General features: G+C 45.3%; 1 protein-coding gene across 2 annotated transcripts in view; it reads left to right on the forward strand.

Annotated features, from left to right (window-relative positions):
• The window catches only part of ETFDH (electron transfer flavoprotein dehydrogenase), a 37,257-nt gene that overhangs the window by 21,515 nt on the left and 3,412 nt on the right, over nucleotides 1-12,330 (forward strand). For both annotated transcript variants that reach the window (XM_007184143.2, XM_007184144.3), the window contains exons 7-10: nucleotides 5,127-5,273; nucleotides 6,466-6,606; nucleotides 7,796-7,939; nucleotides 11,430-11,598. In XM_007184143.2, coding sequence (XP_007184205.1) covers nucleotides 5,127-5,273; nucleotides 6,466-6,606; nucleotides 7,796-7,939; nucleotides 11,430-11,598 — 601 coding nt within the window. The remainder of the gene's footprint in view (nucleotides 1-5,126; nucleotides 5,274-6,465; nucleotides 6,607-7,795; nucleotides 7,940-11,429; nucleotides 11,599-12,330) is intronic.

Consider the following 12,330-nt stretch of genomic DNA (forward strand, 5'->3'; position numbering starts at 1 on the left):
CACAGAAAGCCAGACTCTGACAGCAGGAGTTTGCAACAAAGTAAGAGTTTATTGCAGGACGCCCAGCAAGGGGGTGTGAGACAAGCCTCTCAGATCCACTGCAGCCTGGCCTTTGGGTTCGGGGTGTTTTAAAGCAGAAGAATAAAGAAGCTGGGAAGAATCATTGTCTCGTGACATTTCTTACTCTGTTTCGGGGGTCAGGGTGCCTCTGGCTGACGACGCTCTGGCCGGGTGGTCCACGCCTCGGGGGTCTGTGGGCTCATCTTGCCCTGGAGAAACAGCCTGAGTTTGTACGTTAGTGATGAGATCTCCAAGAGCCATTTTAGTACAGTGACTGTGTTATCAGTGACAGCCATTGTAGTCATCGGGCTCTAGTTGACTGGTGTTGAGTGAGCACAGGATGAGGTCAGAGGGCACAGAAAGGGAACAGAGTTCTGGATGGAGAGGAATCATGAACTCAGTAAGGGAGCTCGGGCTTAAGGGAACTCGGTGATGATAAAAGAATGCTGTCTTTCCTATAGTCTTTCCTGTGTTATGGCTGTTCTTTTCTGTATTATGATCATTTGATTATAAATTGCACTTTATTCTTTAAAAATGTCCATATTTAATATTACAACAACATTGAAGCATGCAAATTCTTCCATTCTGATAGTTCTTTTTGTGTGTGTGTATTGTCAGGATATTTGTTCAAATGTATATTTTTGTGTCTTGTGCTTTGTACTTATAAAAACACTCATATATTGTATTTATATAGATATAAAAGCATAGAAGAGTATAGTGGAGTCTCAGTAATTCGAGTTTGTAAATTTCTTTTTCTTTTTTTTAAATTTATTTATTTTTGGCTGTGTTGGGTCTTCGTTGCTGCGCGCGGCTTTCTCTAGTTACGGCGAGCGGGGGCTACTCTTCGTTGCGGCGTGTGGGCTTCTCATTGCGGTGGCTTCTCTTGTTGTGGAGCACAGGCTCTAGGCGTGCGGGCTTCAGTAGTTGTGGCTCGTGGGCTCAGTAGTTGTGGCTCGCGGGCTCAGTAGTTGTGGCTCGCGGGCTCAGTAGTTGTGGCTCGTGGGCTCTAGAGCACAGGCTCAGTAGTTGTGGTGCACGGGCTTAGTTGCTCCGCGGCATGTGGGATCTTCCCGGACCAGGGCTGGAACCTGTGTCCCCTGCATTGGCAGGTGGATTCTTAACCACTGTGCCAACAGGGAAGTACCCCTTTCCTTTTTTTAGTTTATTTTATTTATTTTTGGCTGTGTTGGGTCTTTGTTGCTGTGCGTGGGCTTTCTCTAGTTGCAGCGAGCGGGGGCTACTCTTTGTTGCTGTGCGCAGGCTTTTCATTGCGGTGGCTTCTCTTGTTGTGGAGCACAGGCTCTAGGTGCACGGGCTTCAGTAGTTGTTGTGTCTCGTGGGCTCTAGAGCGCAGGCTCAGTAGTTGTGGCTCGCGGGCTCTAGAGCGCAGGCTCAGTAGGTGTGGCTCACGGGCCTAGTCGCTCCGCGGCACGTGGGATCTTCCCGGACCAGGGCTCGAACCCGTGTCCCCTGCATTGGCAGGCGGATTCTCAACCCCTGCGCCACCAGGGAAGCCCCTGCAAGTTTATTTTCACCCGGCCGGTGGGGTGAGGAGAAGCAGGGAAGGATTCTGTGTGCTCCGCCGTTTGGCTGCGTGGGTCCCGGCGTGGTCAGGCTTCCTCCTGCTCTTGCACTGAAACATTCTCGTCGCTCAGACACCTCCGCCTGGTGGTACCCAGTTCTCTGTCCTCTCGCTTGGCCCCCGGTGGGCAGTGCTGGCACAGCTGAGTAACTCCTTCCTTCCCGAACGCTGTCTGGACCTGGCTTGTCACTCCACCTTCTCCTGGTTTTCCTGGTGCTTCGCGGCCCCTCCCGCCGCCTTGCTCTCGCTCTGCGCCCGGTCCTCGGAGTGTCCAGTGGCAGCGCGCCCCCCCCCCCCCGAGTCCCAGCGCCCTGCGTCCTGCTGCTCATTCAGCAGCTCTCGTCTTAGGTCTCGTGGGCATCTTACTGCCACAGCTCTGATGTGGACGTCTTCACGCTTCGGAGGTTAGGTGACTTGCCCAGGGCCAGGCCGCTGTTAGGTGGTGGAGCTGGGGTTGGGGTAGAGGCTGCAGAGCTGCCCCTTGAACACGAAGGGGCGTACTGCCTCTAAGAGGAATGTTTTCGTTCATTGAGGTCGAGTTGTTTTGTAAGTGGTGCTGAGTAAACTGCATGTACATCTCGAAGCTTAGACCTTCATTTTTAAAAAATTCTGATGATTTCTTAAAACAATAAAAAAATTAGAAATCTAGGTTATAATTACAACCTAGGTGTAGGGTAGATAAACCATCCTATAAAGGCAAGAAATTAAAAACCTATAAGAGGCAGGCCTTTTTTAACTATTTAAAAATTAAACACTTCTGTATACCAAAAATACTAGTGAGTCTGCAGATAAGCAGGAGATCGGGGGAAAAATTTTGACGACCCATGATGTCAAAGAGCACTTCTCCACTGACAAGAAGAAAGAGAGCACGGTAGAAGAACGGGCAGAATCTTACAGAACGAAGAGCAGATCCCGGTGAGCAGTAGCCGCTGGCCAGCAGGCAGGTCCCCTGATGTCTGTTATCTGGGCCCCAGGCTCGCGTGCCGGCTCCCCAGCCCTCCGCCAGCGCCCGTGCCCTCCTCACGGCAGGCAGTCACACTTCGGCCTTGCATGCCCGCGTAGTTACTTATATTTAGCGCTGCCTCTGTGCCTCGCCCCAGGGAAAGGGGCAGTGTTTTTCTGTCATCTCTGTCCCAGTGCCTAGCGTACCACCTGGCACACCAGAGGGGCTCAGTTAATATTTCTTGAATCAAAAAGAAAAAGTTGCTGAAAAGAGTAATCCGGAAAATGCAAATTAAAATAGCAGTAAGTTAGCCAGCTCTACACGTAGCAAAACCGTGAAAGGAACGGTTATACTGTCACTAGCTAGAAATAGGAAAAGGGTCTTCTTATACGCTGTGGGTGGAAATGTGAATTGTTCAGGCTTTGGGGAAAGCAGTCGGGGAACATCCCGTAAAATAAAAGGAGGTGTGCTCTTTGATTGTACACTGCCACTCCTGGGGACCTAGCTTACAGGAATAAAAGCACCAGTGTTGTAAGGATACATATACAGGGTGTATGTTTTATGACATTGCTTATCATCGCAAATAAACTGGAAACAGTGCATTGCCCATTGGCAGAATGGCTGGATAACCTACGGTGTTCCCGCACGGACTACTGCCTGCTGCTAAAAAGGAAGATTCGAGCCACACAGTGACTTGGAAAGGTTTCCATGAAGTATTATTGTGAGAAAAATAAGGCACAGAAAAGTCTGTATTATATGATGCTACCATTGTGAAATGAATCAGGAGCCAAAACAGTTGAGGTGTCTATGTAAAAACCTCAGTGCACAGGTGCGTATGTGTATATATTTGGGTAAAACTTGGCATGCTAGGCTGTTAACAGGGTTTATGGATGAGTGAAGTATAGTAAGAGGAAGGAGATGGGAACAAATCCAAAGGTACTGAGCACAGTCACTTATAGGACGTGTGTGCACGTGTATGACGTTGGTGAGCTCTGCACAAGAGACACAGAGTTACCAACAAACGTGAAAGATGTTCAGACTCTCTAGTGACTGAACGTATGAAATCAGTAGTGAAATAGTTCTTACCACTTAGACCGAAAATATTTCTCATCAAGGATATCAATCTGAGCCATGCTTATAATAGTGAAACAGCCTGGAATAACCTAAACGTCCAGTTATTGAGAGCTGATTGAGAAGGTAGGAATCTATTCACGTATTAAAAATGAGCGCTTAGGACTTCCCTGGTGGCGCAGTGGTTAAGAATCCGCCTGCCAGTGCAGGGGACATGGGTTCGAGCCCTGGTCTGGGAAGATCCCACATGCCATGGAGCAACTAAGCCCGTGCGCCAGAACTACTGAGCCTGCACTCTAGTGCCTGTGAGCCACAACTACTGAGCCCACGAGCCACAACTACTGAGCCCACGTGCCTAGAGCCCGTGCTCCGCAACAAGAGAAGCCACTGCAGTGAGAAGCCCGCGCACTGCAATGAAGAGTAGCCCCCGCTCGCCACAACTAGAGAAAGCCCCGCACGCAGCAACGAAGACCCAACGCAGCCAAAAGTAAATAAATTAATTATTTAAAAAATGAATGTTTAATTTGGTATATATTGCCTTAGGCAAATCACTTTATATTGTATAATGTGAAAACAGTTATAAAATGCTTTGTCCGTGTAAACCATTTTTTTGTATGAATGTGGCTGTGTACACACAATACCTGTAAACATATGAATGGAGAAATATCGGGAAATACATATTTCATAAGAGACTCCTTATTATTCTGCATTCCTTTATTCAGGAGCTTTACTGAGTACCTACCATGTGCCAGATATAAGTGCAAAATACAGAGAGCAAAAGAGAGAGAGAAAGACTTTGTAATTGCAGCTTATTTTTTTCCCCTTGGAAATTAAAATGGAAAAAGCAAGTAGCTGCAGAGCATGTTAGGAGGGTCCTGTCTGTGTTAGGAGGATATAAATAGACTCGTGTAGGTTTTTTACTCATGGAAATTTCCTGGCATGATTCACAAGAAATCTATTAATAGTGTGTTTTGCTTCAAATCATGGGACTGGAAAATCACGAACAATGGGGAAATGGCCTTTCACTTCAAAAACATTGTGTTTTAGTTATGTAAGCTTCAGGGGTCAGCATTATAATCCGCCATCTGTACACTAGACGGTGGTGAGCGCCCCGAGCCTGGCTACCGCCTGTCACCACCCACTTGACCCCCTTCACGCACTTCGGCTGCCCCCCTTCACTCCTCACTGTACAATCATTTGTAGGTAAGTGTTCGTGGGGGGGTGAGCATGCTTTGTTTGTTTTTTTTAATTCATACAAGCTTAACCATTGGATCAATATGACAAAGACACAAGGTACATTGTAAAATTTACATTAGATTCCACTTACAACAGTACTTAGTTCTGTTACTGAAATTATATATCTGCACCTTCTCTTCTATACCTGAATCGTAGATCAACTCAAAACTGACCAGAATGTGAATATTTTTAAAATTGTCAAACATTGCAATTTAACGTGTTCCCGTTTCTTAGACAACTTTCGAGCGGGGGCTGGAACTACATGCCAAGGTCACAATTTTTGCAGAGGGCTGCCACGGACACCTGGCCAAGCAGCTGTACAGGAGGTTCGACTTGAGGGCCAGCTGCGAGCCCCAGACGTACGGGATCGGACTCAAGGAGGTACTCGAGTTTGCTGGTGTGACTTTCATGTGAAAAGATGAAGCTTACATTCATTTGTATTGTCGTGTGGTTTATAATATTGATTTAATTTTATAGTTATATTTTTCACTAACCTGAAATGTTCATAATGACTGAAAATATTAGGGATATTTTTCAAGGGGCTGGAGAATATTACTAATCAAATTTCACTATTACCTAAATTGTGTCTGCATGTTCTAGTTGTTTTATCAAATGTTGATTGAAGTAAGTCTTGAATTTGAAAATATTTGTAATATTGATTTTTTTCATGGTAATGCCATCTGCCCTAATAGGATTTGACCTGTTATCCAATGATCTTTGTAAAATGACCACATCCTACAAGAATTGTTTATTCAAAATTATAACGTAAAGATAATTTAGGTTATGAAATATACACTCAGCTATAGTATATTGACCTGCAGCCTAAAATTTAATTAGGCTGAGTGTTGTATATTTTCTCAGTTTATCCAAACCTTAGGTCTATTAGCGTAAAAGTTTCATCATAACTCTTTTGTTAAAGATCTTTTTAGGGTAAAGCTCAGAAAGTTTCAAATTCTATATATAACTAGATTCATTATATTGTGAATAAGGGCTTAATTGTTTCGGTAGACTGTACATAATTCTATGCGATGGCACATAATATCTGATTTTTAGGTAATATTTCCTGTGGAAATTGTTGTTTGCAATTTAAAACTTAACCATTCTGAAAACAGGATGATCAGTTAGCTTCAGTCGGGGAGAGGGTGGTGCAGGAGGGAGCACACTTTTTTTTTTACTGTAGAATAACATCTGTCCCGTAAAGTAACAGATCCGAAGTGCAGGGCACAGCTCGCGTTCATGAGGCGAACACGCCCGTGTGGCCGTCACCCGGGTCAAGGTGTAGGTGGTTCCCAGCACCCCATCTCTTCAGCGGCGTTTCCCACAATCGCATGAACGCCTTACCCGTCTGAGAACTTAATTAATGTCTTACAGAGTTCCTGACCTGTTTCTTTACTCCGATCATCCTGCTGCAGTTTGATGTCATTTTCTGGGATATTTGAAGTACTTTTTTGTGTGTTTCTCTTATTTCTGCTTTTCAGTTGTAACTTTCATAAATAAGACATAAAACTTAGCAAGTTTTATACATGTGGTGACATAAAACATCTAAATAATACTCTAGGACTTTTTTTTTAAGTTATGGATTATCGATGAGAAGAAGTGGAAACCCGGGAGAGTCGATCACACTGTCGGCTGGCCCCTGGACAGACACACGTATGGGGGCTCTTTCCTCTATCACCTGAATGAAGGGGAGCCCCTCGTAGCGCTCGGCTTCGTGGTAAGTTACACTCCGTGATGGGAAGTTCCCACTCTGAGAGCCACTGGGTCTCCGGTGTCACAGAACCAGGGCTTTGCATCTGGAGGATGTAAAAGGCTTCTCATTTAAAGCTTCCTCTCTGCTTTTATCCACATCTGAAGTGCTTATGGCCACTGTAGACAGTGGTCTGCTTCAGCTCATGTAGCCGTAGTACCGTAGCTGCTACACGCCAGGCCCTGTGCTGGATGCTTCCCTGGGAATCCTGGTCCGTAAAAATCCTGTGAAGTTGGTCTAGCGTTATTTTACTGCTGGGAAAACTGGAGTCCAGACAAGCTAAACAGCCTTCCCAGACACACGCACTAAGTGACAGAGGCAGGATTCATGCCCGAACCTGTCTGACCTGAAGCCCGTGTCCACTGTGGCATGCCACTGCAGGAAGTGCGGTCCGCACTGGGTTTGAACCTCTAACGAAAACAGGACCATTTCCTCCCTTTTGGTCGCTTAAACATCTTTACAGTAAATTATATCCTGAACATTACAAGGAATGGAAAAGTGATATGAGTTACCGCACCTTGCAGTTGTGGCTTTATAGGTCAAGGTCATGATTAGACTTGTGTATGACACGTTGTTAAATTTATGCATTATTGTTGTGTTCGGTGCATCACGGCGATTTAGTTTTTATAATGACTTTTCAAAGCAAAAAAGGTTTGGTTATTAATTTCAGCATTTTGGTAAAAATCTAATCTCTAATGTTTTTCACCTTCTTTTTTTGTAAGTGCGATTACATTCTTTTTCTTCATTTTTGCCTCAGTAGTACTGCATCGAGCTTATTAGTTTATTTCTGGAGTTGGTATTGAGAAATGAATGATAAATTTTTACAACTCCTTTTGTAGAAACATAATGTGCAACACTTACCTACAAATATTTTTCTAATTTGGACTTTGATTTACAAAGCACAATGATTTATTAATACGTTCTAAATGTTTTCAAGTTCTGCCAATTATAAACACATGGCATCCTTTCGTTTACCCTTTCTTTTCCAAACAGATTTTATTGGGTTATTTAGTTAAATTTGGGTCATTGCATACATTTCTCCAAGTACTTTGAGTACAAGCAATTTAATGTACATGTTCTCTGGTAAATATTGCTCACATTTCAGCCTGATATAATTTGAAATAACAATGTCTAATTTAAATATAAACATTTTAAGGTTGGTCTAGACTATCAAAATCCGTACCTAAGTCCATTTAGAGAGTTCCAGAGGTGGAAACACCACCCCAGCATCCAGCCGACGTTGGAAGGTGGGAAAAGGATTGCATACGGAGCCAGAGCCCTCAATGAAGGTGGCTTTCAGGTAACACTTTCCGCGTTTTTAATCCTTATTTCTGTATTATAAATTCAACGTTGAAACATAAGGTAACAACTTTAGATAAAGGATAGAAGATTATCTCAGGAAGAAAATTTAAGTAACTAAGCAAAGCACCCTAGTATTTATAAAACTGTACCACACCAGAGTTAAGTGACACCATGAATTTAGTTTTAAGGATATATTGATTTCTAGAGAAAAATTCATGGGCTTTTTTGTTTACTGGTTTGTCTTTAACCAGAGTATTTAAACTATGTGATCCAAGATCTTTTCCTTTATTCCTTTGCTGCCAGGAAACTCGAGGACAGATGTAGTTTTCAGCAAAGGTAATTAATGAATCTCAACTACCTGGTGTCATCTGTGCCCTTTCGGTGGCCCCTGTTAAGCCTTTACCCTACTTGTCCTAGTTTAGTATATGTTCAAAGTAAACACTATCGAGTGCAGTTAACTTATTAAGTAGTTAGTTATTAAACAAATAATTCATTAAGTATTTAGTTATTAAACAGTGAAACAAGAGCTAGATGGCTAACTATGACAAAAGCTATTAGAACTGTTTTGGAAATAGTATCAGACAGGTAAGATGATCTAAAAGTCAGCTCTAGAACTTGTCCCAAACGGTTTGGTCAAGTTATTTAACTCCTCGGGCGTTAAGGGATCATCTGTAAAATAAAGATGATCCCTTCTGTCTCTAATATTCTAGGAATCTAGAACTATTGATATTTTAGAAATCTGGTATCTTTTTGTTTTTAATCTGTTGTAAAAGTAACAAATAGATCATAGAAAATTGGGGAGAAAAGTTGACTTAACCTTTAAAGTGAAGTTCTGAATACATTCATAAAGTCAAGTAAAATCACAGCTAAATTATGAATGTCATCACTAGAACCCTAAAATAACACTGTCCCTAAGTTCCGTTGCTGCGGGGTTACCTCTCATGAGGTTGTTTTTATTTCTGGAGCAGTTATTCGTTTGCAATAATATTTGCTAAATTTCCTATGTTCAAGCCCATTAAGCTTTTCTGAATAATGTGCATAATACCTATTGCCAGCCTAATTCTACTCTTTAGCTTACAGTGTAAAGGCTTCTGTATGTTCAGTGGTGCGTGCAGACTCGTGTTTATGACACTTGCCTCGTGTGCTTCAGCATCTCACGTGATCTTTAGATGAGCAGGAAGAGATGACCCCACACACACAATACACTTCTTACCTAAGTTTTCTGATTTAATTAGTCAAAGATTCAGAAACTTACTGCCATTAAGTTTCTGAAGACCCTTCAGAGACAAAAATTTGGAACATCCAATTTTATTTTGCGCTAACAAGTATTACATGACTTTTTATTTCTCTTTCTTCAGTCTGTACCAAAGCTCCCCTTTCCTGGTGGGTTTCTAGTATTTAACCCCTGTGTTTTTGCGGGGGGGGGGGGGGTTCTTTTTTTTTCTTTTAGTGCAGGGAAGTGTAATTTTGTTTTGGTACAGAAATAGTTTAGGTTACAGAAAAGTCCTAGGAAAAGGAAGTTACGAGACTGATGTTACCAATTGTCAGGTGGAAGGGTAAAATCTGTTACTGTAGAACTACTCCAGGCCATACCCATCTTCTTCAGTGATATGGCCTGGTTCCTCATTTTAACCCCCGTTTTTTTGTTTGTTTGTTTTTTAAATTTATTTTATTTACTTTTGGCTGCCTTGGTTCTCCGTTGCTGTGCGCGGGGCTTTCTCTAGTTGCGGCGAGCGGGGGCCACTCCACACTGCGGTGCGTGGGCCTCCCATTGCGGTGGGCGGCCTCTCCTGCTGTGGAGCACGGGCTCTAGGCGCGCGGGCTCAGTAGTTGTGGCGCACAGGCTTAGTTGCTCCGCGGCATGTGGGCTTTTCCTGGACCAGGGCTCGATCCCGTGTCCCCTGCATTGGCAGGCGGATTCTTAACCACTGCGCCACCAGGGAAGCCCTAACCCCCATTTAATGGATGTCCCAGAATACATCTCTCTGTACGACTTTTCCTGGGTCCCCCACGTCCTTAACAAGACGTCCAGCTGCCCACACAGGGCAGGATCCTCCCAGAACTGAAAAACACACATTTCCCTTGGGCCATAACATTTTTTATTCTTAGGACTTAAGCGCCCATTGGGAAGAATTTGCACTAGCGATCCGTGTCCTCTTATTAAACGTCAGTCTTCTGGCTCCTGAATCAGACTTAGGATTAGCAGGGCCACAGCCTGATGAGAGGAGCACTGCCATGATCCAGGTTCCTAACCGTTACCTCTGTTTGCAGTTCCTGGCATTCCAGAAAGCCCTTCCCCCTGTTGTCTGCTTTGCGGGCCGATTTCACGCTCTCTTATCTGCGTGGTTCTGATGCTGAGTTTGGTTGGAGAACAGCAGTCACACCTGGGCCCGCCTTCCTGTGCCAGCGTTGCTTTTGCTTCTCACCGCCCCTCCGTCGCAGTTAGAACTCTGTAATCACGGGAGCGCGGCCACAGCCCCTCGGCGTGGCGGCTGACGGTGGCGGGCTCCCCGTTGACCTCCTCTCCTCAGGGTCCCTCTCAGCCCATCGGCCAGACTGTCACCACCCACCGCTTTCTCAACAAAGACCCGTGGCTACTGTAGGGAGCCTCCAGGAGGGGAAGAGCAACTCCACGGCGCTCTTTCCTTCCTTTCCACTCCGCAAATGACGGTACCGTCTCCTTTCCACTCCGAAGATGACGGTACCGTCTCCTTTCCACTCCGCAGGTGACGGTACCGTCTCCTTTCCACTCCGCAGGTGACGGTACCGTCTCCTTTCCACTCCGTAGATGACAGTACCATCTCCTGAGGGAGGCAGTCTGTAACTTAGCTGCTGCATCGTGGGGCTAAACCAAAACCGTCACCCACCCTTTAGTACGTTGTTTTCCGTCAGAAGTGTATACTGAGGCCCAAACAACCATCTTAAAGTTTATTTTGGAAATTCAGTTTGTTCTTAGGTTAATTAAAATATATTATTTAAGGTACTGGCTAATTGTGGTGATGCCATGATTAGAACCTAGGTTTCCCTCCCTGGACATCAAGGTAAAACAAGGAGGTATGAAGAGTTAAGATAACATCCTTTGTAAATCATGTGTTACCCACAATGCGTGTAAAAGCAGGTCACAATTTAGATAACAGTCGTTCAGGTTCAGAGAGTATTTTTAATTATGACATAGATATGTATAAATAAAAACATCTTATTTAAATGTTAATGCTCTGGTCTTAACATCTGTCTCATGTAGGGAAGTCATGGAGAGGGAGGTGGAAAAAGTCTTAACAGAAAAAGAGCAATAGTTCTGATCCTCGTTTTTAGAGGAGGAGAAAAACTGCCCTGGCTCTGATTTCTCTCTTCACTCGTATTCATTTTCGTGTAATTTTTTTTTTTTTCGGTTTTTCCCTACAGCTTTCAAAGAGGCTGTGATTTGGTATATTCGGTTCTGTTTGTTTAATTTGAACTAACAGATGCACTTTGACTGTTTCTCTCCTCAGTCTATACCAAAACTCACCTTTCCTGGGGGCTTACTAATTGGTTGTAGCCCTGGTTTTATGAATGTTCCCAAGATCAAAGGGACCCACACAGCAATGAAAAGTGGGATTTTGGCAGCAGAATCTATCTTTAATCAACTAACGAGTGAGAATCTCCAATCAAAGACGATAGGTAAGAACTTCCATTTATTCTCAGGTTCTTCACGGGGACGTTTAAAAAGAAGCTGTGTAAACATACACTAGGTGTACAGACGGAGGATGACAGTGGATAGAGTTAGGAATCTTGGCGGTCTGGTATGTTGATTGTATCGGGCATTGAAAGATGCCTCGTGTGACTGTCGCTCTGCACACAGCGCCGAGATGCCTGCTGGGCCAAGCACACTGCAGCCTGCGCGCCGTCAGGGAGGGTTTTAGGGCCGCCACGTGCCGTCTCCTGAATGGCAGGTAGAGCGGGCCTGAGGTGTCCCGCCCCCTGGAAACAAGTTCCACGTGAGGGTCCCGCCTCGCATCGCACAGGCCCAGGTGGACCCTCGCGGGCGCCCCCGACCTTCACTGCAGGGCAGGCAGCGGACGCGCCTCCGCCTTCACCCCTGTCACCCTCCATCGCGGACACGCTTCCTGCGTCCCGGGGGCCCCGAGCTCCCCGCACCTCGGCTCGGCTCGCTCTCCCGGGGCCTCGCGTGGACCTCGCCGGGGAATCGGCACCGCGCGCGCACAGGCACGCGGCACTCTGCCAGCCCCGCTGCCCGCGCTGCTCCCTCGCCGGTGTGCTCCACCTTCCGCCCGGCTCCCTGTCTAACGTGCTCACCGGTCAACCGCGCCGCCTCGGGCGGAGCACTCCTCCGGAGCAGGGCCTTCGCTCCCTGTGGCCACACGCCCCAGCAGCGAGCCCGCAGGTACCCGA

The sequence above is a fragment of the Balaenoptera acutorostrata genome, chromosome 5, assembly GCF_949987535.1.
Source record: "Balaenoptera acutorostrata chromosome 5, mBalAcu1.1, whole genome shotgun sequence".
In the NCBI taxonomy this organism is placed as follows: Eukaryota; Metazoa; Chordata; class Mammalia; order Artiodactyla; family Balaenopteridae; genus Balaenoptera; species Balaenoptera acutorostrata.